Below are 20,673 nucleotides of genomic sequence, written 5' to 3'. Positions count from 1 at the left end.
TGTCGTTCTTTCTGGTGCTGGAGGGCATAGCCTATCCAGGGTGGGGCCACTGTTTCTGCTAGAAGCCCTTTCTCAGCCACCCACAGGACAAGGGCTGAAAGTCCTAAGACACCCACACCGTGTCTGCCCTTCTCGGGGAATGAGGCCAGTTCTGGAACATTCCTTTCTTGAGGTTCTCTACTCCCCCGAGTCATTTGGCCAAGGACAAAGGTGCATCCGTGGGACCCCAAGGCTCAGCACCAAAGCTGTGTTGCCTTCTTGGGGCCCATAGAAAACAGGCCTGGATTGAAGGGCAACAGACATAATAGCAGTTCACTGCTACAAATGACAACGACTGGCTGCTAGATGGTGTTACTGAATAGGGGCTCTTCTGGGGTTGCCTTTCTTGGATAGGTGACCTAAGAGCCAGTGAGGAGTTTGGACAGCTATAAGAGCATGTCCTCGAGTGCTGGAGTGTGCCAGGCCCTGGAAAAAGACATCTATCTTCAGGACCTCATTTATTCCCCAACTTGGAACTTTAGCTACAAAAGAGTCAAGAAACACAGCTTCCAGGCCACTGCTTGATATATTCTGTTGTTCCCAGACCCACCTTGCACACAATTGGTCTGTGGTCTGGGAGGCATCCAGCTTACAAAGCAGGGAGGGACAGAGGTCAGGCCGTCTCTCCCTGTGCAGCTCCCTGCTGGGTTGTAGTGGCCGTCTCGCTTTTGTAGAGGCCACAGATCTTGTGGGTCAGTCTTCCCCAGCCAGCTCTCTGATCAGTTTCCTTTCGATCCAGGGATCCAGGTCCATTGCTTCCTACTGCTGTTGTCTTTGGGGTGATCCATAGTCTCTGTTGCTTGTCTCGACCTGAGACTCACCTACATTTGCCATCCTTCTGCCAGGCTGTCCTGGTAACCTTGCTGGGCACACTGCTGTTCTGGTCAGATGCCAGTGGGTAGAAATGCTACCCACCATGGCCACCATTTATTTGCCCACAGCCAAGGACAGTGGTCTCTGGTGTTCTCTTGCTCCTGCTGATAGATCTCCGACTACTCCTTCACCCTAAACATTCCTTGAGAACAGACTGGCATTTTAAGTGCGGGGAGAGCGTTAAGTATTCCCCCTCTAGCCTCAAGGAACCACACCCTGCAATGCCAGGACCAGGCAGCAACCACAGTTTGGCCCTTGGGCTCTACTTGCAACGTCAGGCCCTCTGTGATCTCCCCTGCTCGACTCTCTAGCACTCCTGGGCTGGCCTCTTTTCTCTGGAAATTCTCTACTTTGGTACTAAAGAGCCTGTGTCTCAGAAAAAGTCAAGATCCTGCTCAAGGTCACACAGGGTGAGGGTACCCTCCCCCAGATGCTTTCCTGCTCTCTGCCCACCTAGAATTTCCTCTTGGAACATCTCCTCCTGCCACAGACCTCCCAGTCCAGGGAGTGCTATAAGTGCCCACAGCTTGATTGTGTCCACGTATGGCTGTCTCCCTGCTCCCACCCATCGGGATGGCTGCCCCTGGAGAGACCTTGCTTATCTGTCTTGGCGCTGGAGGCACCGGCACCCAGCACCAACTGGAACAGTCATTTCCCAAATATTTACAGGTGTGTAAATGTTTGTCGATCATGCTTGATATGGCGTGAATACTCTAAAGGCAAGCCTCCCCGCCCGCATATCAGTGCCTGGAGGCAGTACTGGTTGGCTAAGTCCAGGGGCACTGGACGGATATAGTGGACACAGGCCAAGATCTGCTCAACACCCAGAACCTTGCAGAACCACTGGGCCCCAGTGGTGTCCAGAGAGGGAGCTCTGGTAAAGGGTGGCCTAGTGGTCTCACCTCATCTCCAATACTGACGACTGTGACTATGATTTTCCTACAGCCCCACCTCTCACCACAGGCTTAACTCTGATTGCAGCCCAACACCGAACACTCATTCTGGTGACCTTAGTCAAACAGGACAATATGGCCACACCCTGAGTCCTGGCTATATCCATATATGAGCCTGATCATGACCACCTCTGAGCTCTGACCCTGGTTACACTCCGATCCTCGATACACACTGAGCCCTGATCCTGGTCACTCTTCCTAATCTTGGGCACAGTGAGCTCTGCTCCTGCTCACACCACGATCCTGACTCTGGCTGCAAGCTGATCCTTGACTCTACCCCACACACTGAGTCTGGATCCTGGTCACCCTGTGTGCCGTTACTCTAGCCACAACTGAGTAGTTGACTCTACTCACACACTGAGCCCTGACGCTGCTCATACACTGAGCCTGATTATGGTTACATGACGAGGCCTGATCTCAGCTACACAATTGGCTCTGAATTTAGCCACTGGCTAACCCCTGATCCTTGCCCTTCATGCTTAGAGCATGCCCTGAAGGCAAACTTGTAGCCTGAATTGGCATGGATTCTCTGGTGGCACACTTCCTAAAAAGACATATCACAAAGGGCATACCCCCTCCAAGTCACTCCAGGAGTGAATGTGGTCTGGGTGTGACCTTGACATGACTCACCCTTAGCCTAACTCCACTGCCCGAGTCTCTAGTTTTTCTCGTTCTCTCTTTGCCTCCTTTTCCCACCACAGCCCACCATACTTCCTGGAGAGCCTGCCTGTTCACATAGCAAAGAAGCTACTGTTCTTTGGGTGTGGCTTCTCAAAGCTACGCCTTCCCATCAGACCCCTACCTCTTCTTAGGGGGCTATCCCAGGGTTTCCTGCTGGCATACAAATCACAGTTGGGTGGAATTGTAATTTTGCACATAGATGACTTTTAGTCAGCACGTGGAATGTAAAACCGTAGCTGACTTCTGTGTATGCCACCGCAGACCTTTGGAAACAGCCCCTCAGGTCAAGGGTATGACATGGGTAGCCAGGACTCCAGGAAGCTGCATGTCCTCTCCCACTAAGGTCACCATGTTGAGTCCTGGATGTCAACGTCATTTCTTGCAAGCTCTGTCTGATTTGTTGAGGTGGTATGGGAACCTGTGTCATGTGAAAGAGTGTGGATGGAGGTCAGATGTACAGTATTGTGTGTTGTGAGAGTGAGCACACGTGTAAAAATGAGCAACCCCTAGACAGTGGGCTGGAGGCCTGAAACTCTGCAGGCCCTGGTGCATCTTGAGACATGTTCTAGCTTTAATCTCTGTGGTCCCTGCTTACCCAGAGGTGATTTTTCCTCAGTACTATTCATGGCTCTGTCTGCGACATCCCCCAAACAGGCTCCCAACTGTCACCAGCTAGCCTTCCGCTTTAAGTCTCTTAGAAATGTCCCCGTCTTTCCCTGTTTTTCTTCACATGCCCACTCCTCCTTGGAGACAAGTCAGTGAGACAGGGAGGCCTGAGAAACCTTGTAAGGGGGAAGGGGAGGCTGGTGATTTCTCCACCTGAGTAACGGGCACCACTGCAGTCCAGGCCTCCTCCAGGCAAAGGCTTGCAGGTGGCAGGAACAGTCTTTCAGGGATGATCGAGGGACTTGGGAGATGCCCAAGGTAAACTAGATCATGATAAGCAATCTGCCAAGACTGATCCTTTCCAAGGCCATTTTGGATAAGTTGGGAGGGCAAGACTGGCTGGTGAGGAGGCTGCCGTGGTACAGATGTCATCTCAAGGGCTTAACTGTGTGGATTGGTGGGAAGGAGTAGAGGGGGCATCTTAATTCCATGCCCAAGGGGATACCAGTCTTCTTCTCTTTCTGACCCCTTCCCCACATCTAGAGTGAACTCAGTCCGTGAGATAAAACCAAGAGTCCTGGAGTCATGTGCCAAGCCCCACTTCCACACCAAGCCCTACCACTAGAAAAGCGTGTGGTCCCAGGTCCACAAGGTGGCAGCAGAGAGCCAAATGCAGGGGCAGAGACAGTCAATCCAGGTGAGTCCAGAAAAGTGTCAGAAAAACTTCTTGGGGTCCTGGGTTCCAGTCATACTACATGCCCGGTATCTTCTGAGACTCAATTTCCGCCGGTGTTCCACACACATTTAACTCTATCATGCAATTCATGACCCAGGGTCATGTGCTGCAAGACAGTGGCTGTTCCAAGCCTGTGTTTCAGGGCCGCTCCCAGTGCAGCAGCAACAGCTGACAGTGAGGGAAGGGGGCAGAACATCAGGACCAAGGAGGAGGCCATAGATGGCCAGGGCATGGACTGAGGGAGGGAGAGGGGAAATCCAAAGGATGGATTCTGGGGGCAGGGCTAATCGGAACTGGTCCACTGGATGTGAGGGAGAGTTTGGGGTGACCCCTAGAGAACGGGGTGTGGGAAGGAACTGCCAGGAAACAATGGGGGGAGGGGCAGGGCACAGGAAGACAGGCTCTTCAGGAGGCTCCTGATCTCCACTTCAGAAGCACTGCATTCGAGGCGTATGTGGGCAGCCATGTCCAGGTGCTGGGCAAAAGGCAGAAATCTGGACGTCATGGAAGAGATTCTGGAAGAAGACATGGATTTGGGAGCCGCCCATCCTTCCATGGTATTAGAACTCTAGCACTGGAGATCCCCAGAGGGTGTGAACGGAGAGAGCAAAGGACCCAACAAGAGAGGGTGGGGAAGGGCAGGCAGAGGGTCCTGGGTACTTAGGCAAGGGTGTGAATTAAGGAAGAACAAGTTTCCATAATCTGTCTTTCTATGGCACAAATACCCCAGTTGTGGAGGCCTGAAATAACACAATTCCGTTTTCATACGCTTCTGCAGGTCAGGGTACTGAGATCAGGGTGCCACCAGAGTTGTATTCTAAGAGGGCATGTTTCCTGGCCTTTTGGAACTCCTGTAAGCCACTTGCACTTCTTGGTTGGTAGCCTTCCTCCATCATCAAAACCTAGGGCCCAGCCTCTGTTGCCACTCCACTGCCTTCATTGCAGGGTCTTCTCCCATTTGATCCTTTAACAACAAACATTGTGTTTATATGAGGCTCACCAGACAATCAGAACAAACTGCCCACTTCAACGACTTTCACTTAGTCACAACTGCTCAGTTGTGGGCGTGTGTTCACAGATTGGGGGGATTGGGAATTGGGCTCCTCATGGGCCACCACACAGCTCATCACAACACACTTCCAGTCTCCAATATGATTCATATGCCAAATGGTTCATCTCATCCCAAGGTCTCCCAAAGCCTGCATGCTGCACTACATTCCAAATCTCATCAGCAAGATCATCTAAATGGGCACATTTTGAACTCTTGTTAAAAAGGAATGGAAAGGAAAATGTGGTACATTTACACAATGGCTACTACACAGCAGAAAAAAAATAATGACAGCTTGAATTTTGCAGGAATGGATGATGCTAGAAAACATTATTTTGAGTGAGGTAACCCAGACACAGAAAGACAATTATCACATGTACTCACTCGTAGGTGGTTTTTAAACATAAAGCAAAGAAAGCCAGCCTACAAACCACAATCCCAGAGAACTTAGACAACAATGCGGACACTAAGAGAGACTTACATAGATCTAATCTATATGGGAAGTAGAAAGTAGAAAAAGACAAGATCTCCTGAGTAAATTGGGAGCATGGGGACCTTGGGGGAGTGTTGAAGAGGAAAGGGGGAGTCAGGGAGGGGAGGAGAGAAAAATGTAGAGCTCAATAAATATCAATAAAAAATGTATTTAAAACAAAACGAAACAAAATCCACAAAAAATAAACTAAAAGGAATGGAAAGGGATACTGGCTACAGGAGGACCTTGGGAACCTCCCACCACAAGGTGGCGCTGGACTTAGCCTCCAGTCTGTGCTCGCCCGGTCAGGGCTCCCAGGACCGGACGCTCAGCCCGGGCTTCCGCTCCTCATGAACGTATGACTCCCTCTGCCTTTCGTCGTTCTACGGGCGGGGGAGCTGCCGGGCCGGGGCTGCTCCCTTGTTCATCCTCGGTGTAGCGAGCTAGACACCACTGAGATAGAAGCCTCCCGGTGGTCTAGAGCGTCCCCGGAAGTGGCTCGGGGAAGGCCGCGAGGAGCGGACCGGTGGAGAGCTGCGTGGCTGGCATTTCCGGCCGGTAGTGGCGGCTCGGGGTCCGCAGGTGAGTGGGGCTGGGACGGGGCCGTCGCCGCCACCACGGACTGACTGGAGGCCGGACCCACGCTCCCGCCCCGGAGCCGAACGCGCGTCGTTGTTTCTCCGCCCGGAGGAGTCGCGCTCGGGACTGACGGATCTCTTCTCAGGGGTCCTCTCCCGGGATCGGTTCCCCTCGGCTCCCAGGCTCTCCACCGGCACCCAGACCGGGCAAGCTCGGTCGTTCCTCCCCTCCTCTCTTGCCTGTGCTTTGAGTTTTTCTCTCAGTGTCGTCTGGACTGCAGCCCGATGTGAGGTTGTTTCTTAACACCGGTTCTGATGCCTCAGGACCGACTCGAAAAAAAATGCCTCTCCTCTTAGGAGCTTACACTCCCGCCCCAGAAAAGTGGTCCTTTAATCCCCTGTTCAAGTGGCCCTGTGTTGTCAATGCTCCCTTTGAAGTCCCAAGGTTAGGAGCCTCCCGGATTTCTGCAGCCACGTTTCGGAAGTTCTAAGAGTAATACAAGATCCAAATTTTCTCTGTGTCCCTCTTTTCCCTTCCTTCCTTCTAGAACTTACTGGGTAGCCCAGCCTAGCCCTGTCTGTACTCCCAGCAGTTCTCCCTCTGCCTCTCAAGTGCTCAAATGACAGGTTTGAACCACCACACTCAGCTTGGCAAAAGTGGGTGGATTCAGCCACTTAACCACTCTGCACCTCAGCAGGGCAGGCACCATCAGGAGCTGAGGCTCCTCCTGAAAGCTTGTCTGCCCCTCAAGTTGCTGCCGAATTCCTCAGCTCCCTGCGTTTGTTCCTGAATCATTCGCACCCCCACCCCCAGAGTAGACAGTGGCCTTGATTTCCTTCTGTTCCACAGGGAGCTGCACACAGCAGTTGTCATTTGTGCCCGTGGTTTGTGCACCACCCTCACTATGACTAGAATGGGAGACCCTTGAGGACCAGCACCAAGATCTTCAGACCAAGAGACTGACTTGTGGGAGGAGACAGGGTTACACAGCTGGCTGGTGACAAACTGACATTCCTCGCATGGTTTTTGGAACTCTTGCACGTTATAATAAATATCTCGTGTCTCTTACATTGTGGTCTTGGGTGCACTTTTGTGTTGCTCATGGAAGTAACCCTGTAGCCTTCTGGTTCTTCAAATGCTTGATTGGGAAGAGCCGCCCAGATAAGGTTGGGAGTATTGGAGAAGGCAGAAGCCATTAGAGATGCATTGTGACTCTTACCTTTTCTGGACATTTATGAAGGTTGCTGGTGCTGTTTGCTCTGGGGTCTGCAAGGAAGGGCTAGTTAACAGACTGGCCAGCTAACCTCAGGCCCGATGGATGGCACTGATGTTTGAAGTGACTCTTTCAAGTGACTAATCCCATCTTAAGTGTTCTCAGTAACATTTTTTCTTTCTTCTCTGCTTTTCAGTTCCTGAAGTGTATGATAAGACAACGTTGTCAATCCTGGTGAGAAGTATTCCCAGCTCAGAAACCTGGACACTTTCAAAGGGAAAAGCTGCCACCTCTTGCCATCTGTGAAGGCTCCAGCTGTCCAGGGTAACTCAACCCTGTCACCTCTCCTGAAGAGAACAGTAGCGTACTATACACTGCTAGAACATGAGGCCTAAGTGTGCTGGAAGGGAAATTGAGGCACAGCACTGCTGTAGTCAGCGAGCAGAGCCGAGGATGAACCTGGCTTGACCCTAGGATCAGTCCTGCGCAAAGGCAGACAAGAGCAGGAAGAGACTGTGGCCCAGGGAGCCAGACAGAAATCTAGGTAGGGAAGGACAGGCCCAGCCCAGCCTGGACTACCTCCTCATGGCCTCCAACCAGGCTGCAACCAAGGGCAAGGGGGAGAAGCGGAAGCGAGTGGTGCTGACCCTGAAGGAGAAGATTGACATCTGCACTCGGCTGGAGCGCGGTGAGAGCAGGAAGGCCCTGATGCAGGAGTATAACGTGGGCATGTCCACTCTGTATGACATCAAAGCCCACAAGGCCCAGCTGCTCAGGTTCTTTGCCAGCTCGGACTCCCGCCAGGCGCTGGAGCAGCGGCGTACACTGCACACACCCAAGCTGGAGCACCTGGACCGAGTGCTTTACGAGTGGTTCCTCGTAAAACGGGCTGAGGGCATCCCCGTGTCAGGCCCCATGCTCATCGAGAAGGCCAAGGACTTCTATAAGCAGATGCGGCTGACAGAGCCCTGTGTGTTCTCCGGAGGGTGGCTTTGGCGCTTCAAGGCCAGGCACGGCATTAAAAAGTTAGATGCCTCTAGTGAGAAGCAGGTGGCCGACCACCAAGCTGCTGAGCAGTTCTGTGGCTTTTTCAGGAGCCTCGCGGCTGAGCACGGGCTGTCCCCTGAGCAGGTGTACAGCGCTGACGAGACCAGTCTTGTCTGGCGGTGCTTGCCAAATTCCACCCCGGATGATGGCACTGTGCCCCGCTTCAAACAGGGCAAGGACAGACTGACTGTCTTAATGTGTGCTAATGCCACAGGCTCCCACAGAATCAAGCCCTTAGCCATTGGGAAGGGTGGTGGCCCCAGAGCCTTTAGAGGCATCCAGCACCTGCCTATTGCTTACAAGGCCCAGGGTAATGCCTGGGTAGACAAGGAGATTTTCTCAGACTGGTTCCATCATATTTTTGTCCCTTCAGTGAGAGAGCACTTCAGAACCATAGGCTTGCCTGAAGACAGCAAGGCAATTCTCTTGCTGGACCATTCGCGGGCCCACCCACAGGAGTCCGAGCTTGTGTCAGAGAATGTCTTCACTATCTTCCTGCCTGCCAGTGTGGCCTCCTTACTGCAGCCCACAGAGCAGGGCATTCGCCGAGCCTTCATGAGGCTCTTTATTAACCCTCCTGTGGCCTTACAGGGCTTCCCCACCCACCACAGCATGAGCGATGCCATAGTCAATGTGGCCTGTGCCTGGAATGCTGTGCCTAGCCAGGTCTTCCGGCGGGCCTGGAGGAAGCTGTGGCCCACTGTCACGTTCACTGACGGTTCCTCCTCTGAGGAGGAAGCCGAGTGCTGCAGCATCAAGCCTCACAATAAGGCGTTCGCACACATCCTTGAGCTCGTCAAAGAAGGGCCCTCTTGTTCTGGCAGCAGGCTTCAAAACACCAGGGCTGAAGAGCAGGGGGTGGCGGGGAGGGACATGGATGAGGCCCCTATTGTTGTGGCACCGTCCCAGGCCACTGGGCATGCAGAGAAGGCAGAGAAGAACACTGGTGAGGATGATGAGGCAGCCTGGGAGCAGGCAGCCACCTCATTCGAGGCGCTTGTGCGCTTTGCGGAGCAGCAGCCGTGTTTCACCGTGCAGGAGCTGGGGCAGCTGCAAGCACTGCACATGGTGTTCAGGAGACGGCAGCAGCTGAGACAGCCGCGTGTGGCGCTCAGGGCCGTGATCAAGCTTGAGGCCCTTCAGGAGCACCCTGGTGTGTGTGTGGCCACAGCCCGCTCTTCCTTGCCCTGCTCATCCACAGCAGGTGACAACTGAAGAACCTTGGCTGCCCCTGTTGGCCCCTGGCAGCTCTGCTCTATAACTCGCAGCCGTGGGGCTCAGACAGCCTGCTAGTCAGAGAGCGTACTCAGACGAGAGCATGGCTCCTTGTTTACACAGAGGGTTCCGTATGTTCTGGCTAATGGTTTTACTGTTTCTCTTAGCACAGATGGCTATCATTTGAATGGCAGGAGATGTGTGCCCTCTCCTTGGCACTCTGGAGCCTCTAGCTGCAGCTGGGTCCAGCAGGCCAGATCTGCCTCTGGTGTTGGAAGACTGAGCCACGTTATCAGGTTGAAGTGCCTTGAGGGGTGTCCCTCCAGCCCTCAGGAGGCTCACTCTTCCCAACTGAGGGCACTGGCTTCAGCTCCTAACCTCAGTGCTCACATCCCCCACTAGTAGCATTGGCACCATGCCAGCTTCTTAGTCTGAACCCACCTCAGCCATGGACAGACAAACTCAGTGGTGAGACTCTAGTGTCCCTGTCAACAGCAGACCCTTTAGGGTCCAGGTTTCATGGAGACACTGTATACCAGTTTTAGCATTGCTCAGAGGCCAACGTATGTTCAGAAGTCCATGCTCCTCAAAACTTTGAAGTAACAGCCTTTATGTGAACAGTTTGTATGAAGTCACAGAGCAGCACTTGGTGACCTGGAGCTCAGCAGGGATAGGCAGGTTAGCAGTACTGCTGTGGAAGATGCTTCTGCACTGGTTGGTTCAGCCGGCTGTCAGAGAACATGACTTTCCTGACTTCGGAGCTGCTGAGCAGCACCGTAGCTGCCGTGTCTGACTCCCAGCGTCCTTTGCAGCGGTTAGCTCTCGGTTCCTTCACCATAACTTTGCCTTGGGGATTCATGTAGCTGAGTTGCCACAGTTTTCAGTCCAGTGTTCGACAGCTGCTTCACCAAGAGACCTTTGCTTGTGGATCCTATGAGAGCCAGGGGCTTGGGGAATGTTGGTTTGTGTTTCTATGTCTGTTCAAACACTGAGGATGACTGTTGCAGACAGCTCTAGTTGTGGCTGGACGTCTTCTTTACCTGCATGTGTGAACATTATTATAACCATGTTTTTAGACATCTTTGTTGTGATTCTTCGGTCCCTGCTGACAGGGACCGCTGTTCTGTCACATCACTTTTTCTGTGTGTCTGGGTGACATCTGTGTACCCATTGCTCTGTGGTTTCTGTTGTGTTACTGTTGAGGCTGTTAGAGCCACTGTGGGTCAGGGTTGGAAGTCACGCTTGCCTGCAGCATCAGGTGATGGACGTGGAGGGTAAAGTCCCACCCTGGGTGGATGGGGCGGGGCTGGGCGAACTCCTGGGTCCATAAGGTTTGTGCCCATCAGACCACATTCCAGGACCAGTGCTGGCTGACCTTGAGGACCTACTACTGGGGTTGCCACCTACTAGATTTGTGATATCTGTTCCCAGGGCACCTTCCAGAACAACTGAGGTGGGCAAGCCACTTTGTCTTTAGAGAACCAAGATGAAGGCCAAGTGTTCTGCCTTTCTCTTCTACAACTCAAGCTTCCTTGAGGCTTGTGCTAGAGGTGTCTAGGTGCAGACTTGGGAAGGGGTGTCAGTATCCTCAGAGCATGCATTTCTGTATACTCTGAGCATGCCTAAGGCACTTTCCCTTGGGAATAGCCTCTTAGGAGCCCAAGCAGTCCAGTGTGTTAGCCTCAGAACCTTTTCCCCCAAGCACTCTGAGACAGTAGACCCATTGTGTCAGAAGTCACTGAAGCCCTCAAAAAGCCCTGAGCTCTCCAGGGCAGAATGTGCTCTGGTCCTCTATATACTGTCTACTTCCCCCTTTGCCTCTCAGATACCCAAGCAGCCCTGCTTGTCTTCTGTGAGCTGGCAACATAGGCACGTGCGCCTGTGCTTGGCTCCTTCCTGCTTCCTAGCAGAAGCCAGTTGTTCCGTTGACAGATCTTGGGCACTGCAGTGTCACAGTTCCCTGACTGCTCCTCCCTCCACATCACCTCTCGGAGCTTAGTTTGTCAGCGCTGGCCCTCTGCTTCCAGGGCACTGGGATGATGGTAAACCTTGTGTTCTCAGCAGGGCCAGAGTAGGACTGCACCTTCATTTCCTCTAGATAGGCACAAGGAGCTGATGCTCATAGTGGTTCCTTGTCCATCAAGAGGCAGATGTTACTTCCAGGGTGTGCAGTTTCTTCATCAAGGGTACGGGTACCTTGAGGCCTACCTGGCCCTTTGCAGGTGTCCAGGGAAGATCATTCTGTTAGCATCTGGTTGGAGAATGTTGTCCCTGCTCATGAGGGCCCATATAATTACTACATCCCCCCCCCGCCCCATCGGTACCTGCTCCTCGTTGAAAGAGCAGAAGCATCCTGTCACAACCCTGCATGTTGTCTCCACAGAAGTGCATCCACAGCAAGACGGGAGTCACAGCCTTTGTCCTGTGGGTGGAGGACAATGGGTGGGCAAGTTGGTGGGTGAGTGGGTAGAAGAGGAGGCGACTGCCCAGTTACCTAGGGGGAAGCCAGAGTCTATTGGGAAGCCGCTCAGGCCCTTCAAGACCAGCTGCACCGGACCTACGTACCACGGTCATCTCAGAAAGAAGCTGGGTGAGGTCTGGGAGAGGATGCTGGATGGGGCTGTGGTAACTGCTATCTCCTCCTTCATTAAGATTGGATCTGAGGTTAGCTGGAAGAGGACCCTGAGGGGAGGTCCAAATCTGTGGGAGTTGAAGCTGGGATCAGCCTCTTGTGAGCCTGGCCTTCAGCAGGACACCCTGAACTTAGTGAGGTGGTAGCTGCAATGTGTGTGGGGGAGGGGCTGTGGCTGTGGAGTGGACTGCCCTTGTACTGGCTCCAGCTCCTTTACATGATGGCCCTTTGCCTGCTTGTCCCTGCCTACCACCAGCCCCGTCACCAGAGCACTCCTTGTATTCCCAGTGAGTGTCATGCCATCCTTGATCATGGGACAATAGGTTTTTAAGTAGGGAGTCCAGGGCTCCCTGCTAAGTGACAGGATCAGCTGCAGCCTGGCTGGATTTAAGGAATTATCTTGGGATTGTTTTGTTTGTGGTTCCAAAGATGCAGCCCTCAGCTCTACTCACCCCTTGTGTTTAATAGCAGAAAGGCTTAAGCTTGGGGGAAGGAGATAAGCCAGGGTGTGATGCCCTTTTGGGGGAGCATCCTCAGGCTGGAAAGCTATGGGGGCTCTTGTATGATGGGAAGGCTATGCCAGGGTCCTGAGGGCCCTTATAGATGCTGAACCCTCTGGGTGGGGTTGCTAGAGATCCCTCTGTAGGACACCTAGGCCAGTGTTATCCTCCCTCTAAGTGCCCAGCCCCCTATCCAACACCCTGGCTGCCTCATGCCCTTTGTATCCCTGAGATCACAGCTTCAGCCTTCTCCATCAGGCCTCGGCATCCCTAACCCAGCACCAGCCTGTGCAGGAACTTGCCCAGATGAAGGGAGGTGCCCCTGAGAGATGGAGAGCTTTGTCCACCGCTCACAAAGGACAAGAGGTAGAAAAGACAGAAGTTAGGTGCTGTGGCTAAATACATGAATAAAATGTCTTCTGTGGAACTCACCAGAAGCACCATCCAATAAAACTGTGTCCCCACCTGTCATCTCTAGTGGTAGTAAATTCACTGTGAACTCCTCAGCCGTTACAGCTTTCATGTCTGTGTTCCGTGTGATCTCTGAGTCAGGGCTGGCAGCTGCTCAGAGTGCTGAATTGGCTTTCTGTCCTACTGGGGACAGGCATGTGCCCCGTAGTCTGGGCATTCTAGAAAGCAGGCCATAGTGAAGCTTGGAGCTTCTGGACTGTATCCTCCTGCAGAAGGATTCTGGGAAGGTTGAAGGAACATCAGACCAGCACCCCATGAGTACCCCAAATGGGCAGAGAAGAGGTGTGGAGTGGAAGAACAGACGCTAGGGGGCCCCCTCTGCACATCATCTCTGCAGAGACATGAAGCCAGAAAGTTTATGCCCTCTGGTGGTAGGGTAGAGACTTGCCCTCGTTCACTTCTGTAAGCATCCCATCCACAAGGTCATGTGCACATTTGTGCTAAGAGATTATTAGGATGGACCCATGGATAGCCTGACTCATTGTCCCAACAGGGACACCCCACCTCCTCCCCAATCCTGTAAGGCTAGGCAGGTTTATGCTTGCTGAAGACTTCACAAACTCCCTAAGCGGCCATCTCTGTTTTAGTAATTATACAAACAAACCCGAGCATGCAGAAGGCTACCTGGAACCTTGGGCATTCTGCAGCCAGCCGCCTACCTGTCCCTCTACCTGGGAACTCCCGCGCTGGTGGGCCTTTAGAAAGCACTCCTGACTGAAGATGTCTGCAGCTCTTGGGTGCCTGTTTCCTGCAGGCTCTACTTAGGCTGCCTGGTCTCTGTATACTCGGTCCACTCTGTGTTAGACTCCACACATAGCGTGGTCGTTATGCCACCCAGACACAAGGTCACACTCTGTTAAGTAGCTTCTCTCATGGTGGGAAAGTCAGGCCCTCAGCTGCTGTTCTGGTCAAGGACTTCTGGGACTTTCCTAATAATTGGATTTTATTTGCTGACATTAAGTGGCATGTGGGCTGACAGGCCGGCTTCTAACTTGATAAATGGGATCAGAATGGCATTGTGAGTCCTTTAAAAGCTTTATAAAGGATAGCTATGCCTGTCACGATGCCCAGTATCTAACCCTGTGCCAACCTCTGCAGGCCTCCAGTGTCGTCTATTACCTCCTCTCTCAATGACCTCAATGTGGAGAGCATCCACATCTACCAGACATCTTCTGAGACTCTCTTACTCCATCCCCTACAAGCCTGGTTAGGGCTGGTGCTGATGTTGCCACAGTAAGGCTGTGGGCCATTTGCATATTGGATCATAAAGGGTCTGCTTGGTGAAACAATTCAGGAAATTGTTTGGGTTCCTATCTATGAGGCATCTCAGAGAGGCATGATCCCTGAGGCTGATGTTTAACGAGGCCAGAAGTTCTGTTTTGGAAATGATAGCCACACATCTGTGAATGCAATGATGGCCGAAATAGTGCCTAATGGTGGCTTAACCAGCCAGATCCAAAGAGGAGGTGTTCACCCTGGAGTCTGGGATGGGTGCGGAAAGCTTCAGGGGACAGGCTAGGATCACCAGGAGCCCTACAATATCAGGAAGCCTGCAGGGATGAAAGGAGACAGAGTCACTCATGGGAGTTGGAACCACTGCCTAAGAAATCACACCTGCCTGTGCTGCTGTTCCTCACTACCTGTCTCCCTATAGCTGCACTCCTTGGTTAAGGCTTGTGAAAGGCCATCAAAGATCAGGAAAGGGACATCAAGAAATAGAGCCAAGGAGAGGGAACACTGAACCAAAGTCACGCCATAAGCAAAGATGGGTTGTGCATGTGACTGTCAATGGCTGCGCCATCAGAGGCTTTGTCTATTTCCTTGAATTTATGGAGTACCTACTAAAGTTAAGGCCATGGAGATATCATTGAGCATAAAACATTCACTATGGCCTGGGTACCAAGTCAGAAGGCAACTTGAGAAAAACCTTGACCTTTTAAATGTTTGCCATGGGCTCAGGGGAAGGCAGGCATCAGTTGCAAGTAAGAACCAGGTGTTCACAGATATAGTGTCGGGCATCCATTAGCCTAATCATCTACCCATCCATCTGCTCACCAAGTCATTCATCACCTATATATTCACCCAATCTAATACACACTCCTTTATCTACCTACAGTTCTGTCCATCCATCCAACTACGTAACATACACACTCATCCATTCATATATCTGCTTGCTTATCTTTCATTATCCAAGCATCATCAACTGTCACCCTCCGATCCATCATTTATTATTCATCCATCATCTATATCTATCCAACCATGTATCCTCCAATCATCTTCCATCCCATTATTTGTCCATTCGTTCACCTGCCTGTCTGCTCATCCATTATTCATTCATTGATCCATCTGTTCATCTATCTACCCATGTTTTCCTCAACCATCCATCATCCACCATCCATCCGTCCATATATCCATGTCTGCTTCACCATCCATCCATCCATCCATCCATCCATTCATCCATCCATCATCCATCATCCATCTAACATCCATGGACCATCCCACCATCTACCCAGCCATCCACCTGTCTGCTCATCCATCATGTCTCCATCTACCCAACTGTCTACACTACTTCTACCTATGTCCAGCTGTCTACTCACTCACCTGTCACCCACTCACCACCTGTCCATCTGTGCATCTGACACTGTCTCCCTCACTGAACCACTTATTCTCGTTGATCTGTACCTGCCAACCCCCTTCCAGGGCTTACTAGATTAGAAATCCCTAGCTTCTGTGAACAGCTGAGGCCAATGCCTCATCTAAACTTAGAAACATAGTCCATGGTGTGTTCCTTGCCAGTTGTCCCGAGTCCATAATCTGCCAGGCCTTCCTACCTTAGAGATGGTAAACAGAGGCCACAGGTGGAGGATGCAGGCTTGAGACCAGCTGAGCTGTTGTATTTGCCTTCTTTTTCCTGTTTGGGTGTTGACTATTCCTGGACACAGGCTGTGCTGGACTTACTGCACACCACAAACAAGAGTTTTCTTACCTCACTTTGCAGATGGAAATCCCGAGGTCTGGAGGGTCTGGGTTCCCCGTGTCATTTTATTTTACCAGGCTCCCGCTGTGAAGATGGGCAGCCTCTACGCCTTGTAAATCATTCTGCACTCTGCTCATTTCCTATTGAAAGTCCATGTCTCCGTAGATGGAGCCACACTCAGCCTAAGGGATGGAGATAGGCCATGGGCCTCAGGATGGGCCTAAGGCTTTTGGTGAGGACAAGACTAGGCCTCAGCTACTTACTCACCTGTGGCTGAGCTCATATTCTTGTCAAGTAGCTCATCTCCCTGGGCCACATTACAGAAACTTTCAGAATTGACATTCTGCCCTGGCATCACCCCCCATCCCCACGCACAGAGGTGTTTACCCATGGCGGGCATCAGCGGTGCCTTTGAGGAGGCTCTTGCCATTCAACCACCCCAGAGTCACCACATGGTACAGAGGTCACCATGGATCTCTACCTCACTGGTCTGGCTCTCCCGTCACCTGTCTGCTGAGCACAAGGGGGGGATTCTCATATGTTTTGATTCCCTCCATTGTCTTCCTCAGTATTTATCGAGCACTTTCTGTTCGTCAGGTCCCAGCATGAGCACTGAGACCCTCAAGGGTTCCGTGATGTGAGAAATGCAGATCCCAGCACAGCCATGTGCTTAGGATGCCGATGGTAATGAGACCTTTGCCCTGGTGACTTCAAGGTCCAGGTATCCATCCTGGCTCCATATCCCATTAGGTTTGGGCAAGGTGAGGCTGCCTCTCCCTGGGTAGATGATGGAGCAGAGAGGGTGGTCTAAGCTTCCAGGAACCTCCACCATTACCCTTGAACCAGGGCCAACAGCCAGCTTGGCTCAGACTGTTGGTCCCTTCCACTCTTTGCCTGCCTGTGTGGCAGGCCTGTCAGCCACACAGAGGCTGGATGTGCCTAGGAAGGATCCAGCTCCACTAGTGATGCCACGGCAGGTACCAGACCACAGGCCACCGGTCACAGTGCTCTTGGCCTTACTTGAAGTTAAGGTCAAAGAGTTTCTCTCACTTTGGAGAGACCGAGAGACCAGGCCAGTGGAGAGCAGGAACTCCAAACCCCAGGGCTGCAGACCAGCATGACTTTCACATGGCCGTCTGGCTCTGTTCTCACCTGGGCCCACACAGGGAGAAGAAAGGATCCTATAGGAATGGATGGGTTTTGACCCAAAGGAAGGGACGTGCTGAATGTCCCCAGGACAGACCCAAGGGATGGCGACGCAGTGAGCAGAAAGTTCACAGAAGCAGCACTTGTTCTTACTGCCCTCCATCGGGGTTGGAAACAGCTTCCAGCACACTGTGGGTCATAGGCAGAGGAGATGCCGTTACTTCTTGCTGTACCACCCTCTAGCCCTCTGCTTTCTGCACCTTCACCTCTGGCTACTCACCTGCTACCCTGGAGGAAGCTGTTCCTGGACTTCAGCCAGTCTCCTCTTTCTCGTCCTGGGTCACTGGCCTATTGTGGCAATGGCAATCCAGTCCTAGATTGTTAGCCGGTGGTTTAAGTGTTGTGGGTGCTCATGGGAAACAGGTAGATGAGAGAGACCCGGTTTCCCTCTCCTGGAAACCTTGGCTCCCCCATCCCTTCCTAAGGAACAGCAGGAATCTGGGTAGCAGGGCCAGCCTCAGTAGCACTCCTTGCCTTGTCTCTGTGTGTCCACCTGCTGTCTGAAATGATGGCTCAGCAGGACCCCTTTAGCCTGGCCATGGTCCCTCCATCCCACAGATGAGAGGTGACCAGCCTCACCCATCCCCGAAAGGTTGATTCAGCTGCACAGTTCACCCACTCCTGCCTTAGAGAGTTTGAACCTTTGCATCTTTTGGTTAGTTTACAGAAATCTTTAGACAGTCCACTCTTCCTTCCTTGGGCCCAGCCAGAGTCTTCCTGAGAGGTTTTCTCAAACATCTCCCTGTGGTGGAACTCAGTTGTCCACACCCTGACCAGTTTGGCTGCTTGTTACCCTTGCGTTGAGGACCTGCTGGTGACGGGGCAGATTCAGCCACATCCCAGGAGTAGCCACAGTTGTGCTGAAAAGAAGAGCTTGGCAGTTTTTGGATGAGAAAGGGACCAGGGGGACTGGCAGGAGTCCTCACATGGCAGCGAGGGACAAAACCTATCAATAGGATAAACCATAGGTTCTGCTGGGGACTAGAGGCTTGGCTTACTGAAGCAGGGTTCCTTGATCGGATTTGAAAGGAGCATCATCAGCTCAGGATCCCCAGACCAAGTTCTCGGCACATAGCAGGTTTATTTGTCCCAGATGGACAGAGATCGGGGAATAAGAGTCAAAGACAGGACACAGAGGGCAAGGGAGAAGGGGAAGAGAGCAAGAGGAAGAGGTGTTTGTCCTGGAGTTGGGAGGGAACGACAAACGGCTGCCTCTGGATAGAGAGGAGACAGACATGACCCATAGTAAAATAGAGGTTTATAAAGGTGCAAGGGGGAAACTTCATGTTAGAATTGGGATGTTTGAGTTTTAATGGGGCACGTTAATTAGGTGAGCCTAAGGGAGTTTCTGATTGTTGGACTTCAATACTGTGATAGCTGAACCTTGGTAGTCAGCCTCAGGAGGGGAAAGTGGCCAAATAAGGGACTAGACTTTGGTGACAAGATTTAGGAAAGGAATGGAATGGTTTTTAGCAAGGCAGAAGGAATGGGGAGAAGGGCAAGGCCTGCCAGAGCCATGCTTGCAATGCTCAAGCTGGCCAGAGTTCCTTCAGGTTTCCCCAGGTTTGTTCTGCAGGAGACAGCAAACATTCACAAGTCAAGTAATGCTGTCGTTGGGTTTGCTGTAAATGTTCCAGGGGAAGTGGGGAGTGTGGCAGAAAGGGGGAGCTGGGAGTGTTGGTAGCAGAGAGACCTCCTTCCTGCTGTGTTCCTGGGTGTGACGAGGTCAGTGTAGAAAAAAAAAAACTTCCCCAAAGGCTCTGGGGAAGGGGCTGCTCTTGCCAAGAGACCCCAAGGACACTCAGGAGTCCCTTGCCAGGGTCCCACAATGCCCTGATAAACAAAGCTGTGGACTTGTCCTAGCTCTCTCCCAGTGCTGCTTACTCTCCGGATCTCTGTGCCATGTGACGCCCAGGTTCTAAACACAAAGGCTTCTTCCTGCTGCAGAGGATGCCTAGGTACCCGAGAGGTGAGTCACCCAGTGATGCTCGATAAGTGCCTGCATCAGCACCAGCACAGCACAGCACAGCACAGCACAGCACAGCACAGCACAGCACCAACCAGTGCACCCGGGGAGGAGTCATAGCAGGAAGAAGAGAACCAGGGAAGAAGCGGGAGCTGGAGGATGGCGAGGAGAGAGATGGAGGAATTTAGATGGTAGAGATGGATGAGAGAGAAAGAAGAGAGGAGAGGAGAGAGGAATGAGCGTGAACAAGAAAGGAGAGATGCGGACTAGAGCCACCCTCTACTCCTTCGCTCTGCTCTCATCCCCTCCCTGCCCATTCTTTTGAAGCCTTCCTTGTCTGTCTCCTCTCTGAGATCTGGTTCAGCCTTAATCTCCCAATTTATTCAACACCAGAGCCAGGGCTCCAGGGCCTCCTGCCAGGCCCCAGGTTGTGAAGACGCATCCACCCTGCCATGCAGTGTGTTATAGGAGGAGCTGGGTGGAGTGAGACACCTGCAGGCCAGCCCTGGTAGACAGGGGACCAGGGAGGAGCATGGTCACTGTGTTGTCATGGATACTAGAGTCTGGATTAATTGTCTGCACCCCAGGTAGAGGCCAGAGGTAATTACTCCCTCAGCAGTACGCTGGGAACTACACAGTGTGTAGATACTATGGATACCATGAGCGCCTCTGCACCCTCACTCCTCACAGACAAGAGCACTTTGCTGCTCTGGCTGGATCTCACACAATGCCCCCTGCCCTGAGGCCCTGATGCCAATCCGGGTGAGAGGCAAGACTTGGGGAGGCAACCTGATAATGGAGGGTCAAAACAAGACTGGCACCAGACAGCATTCTACCTTTAGAAACACTGAGCTCTAGAAGCACTGAGCCCTGACCTCAGTCACGTAATGAACCTTGATCCTGGCCACAGAATCTACAATCACCTGGAATATGGGCCTGTGGGGAATTATCTTCATTGCCTTAAGTGAGGGGGTGAAAGACCCACCCACAGTGAGTGTCAGGAAGGGGAGGGGGGGAGATCCACTCACGATGAGTGTCAGTATTCCGTGCCTGGGATCTCAGACTGTAAGCAAGGAAGGGTACCTGGGCAGCAGGACGTATTCATCACTCTCTTCTGTGGACATAACATCACCAGCTGTTTCAAACTTCTGACCACGTGACTTCCCTACCATGATGAGCTGTGTACCATGAACTCTGAGTGAGAACAATCCCTATCCCAGGGAATTTTATCACAACATTAGAAAAAATAACCTAAGATACACACCGAGTCCTTATTCTGGTCACACACTGAGCACTGCCACTGGTCATAGGCTGAAGCCTCATTTTGTTCCCATATTAAGACCTGATCCTGGTCTATGGCCAAGCCCTGGTTTAGTATATACAGAACTTGGATCCTTACGTTCTGCAAATCATACAAGACATGAGACCAGGGATCTGGAAGCCCCCTAGAGAAGCCCGA

General features: G+C 52.2%; 1 protein-coding gene across 1 annotated transcript; it reads left to right on the top strand.

Annotated features, from left to right (window-relative positions):
• The first annotated feature begins 5,850 nt into the window (after positions 1-5,850).
• Jrk (Jrk helix-turn-helix protein) lies at positions 5,851-10,539 on the top strand. Its single transcript, XM_048457207.3, has 2 exons — positions 5,851-5,990; positions 7,397-10,539. Exon 2 carries the CDS (start codon positions 7,786-7,788, stop codon positions 9,460-9,462), a length of 1,677 nt encoding a protein of 558 aa, XP_048313164.3. The 5' UTR covers positions 5,851-5,990; positions 7,397-7,785; the 3' UTR covers positions 9,463-10,539.
• Positions 10,540-20,673: the final 10,134 nt, after the last annotated feature.

This window comes from Myodes glareolus, chromosome 19 (assembly GCF_982192425.1).
Source record: "Myodes glareolus chromosome 19, mMyoGla1.1, whole genome shotgun sequence".
In the NCBI taxonomy this organism is placed as follows: domain Eukaryota; kingdom Metazoa; phylum Chordata; class Mammalia; order Rodentia; family Cricetidae; genus Myodes; species Myodes glareolus.
The sequence above is the reverse complement of the archived record's forward strand: the minus strand, read 5'-3'. Positions and strand labels throughout refer to the sequence as shown.

Bases quoted from the DNA above. Each gene is read 5' to 3' on its own strand.
- Jrk (XM_048457207.3), top strand. From the start codon at position 7,786: ATGGCCTCCAACCAGGCTGCAACCAAGGGCAAGGGGGAGAAGCGGAAG.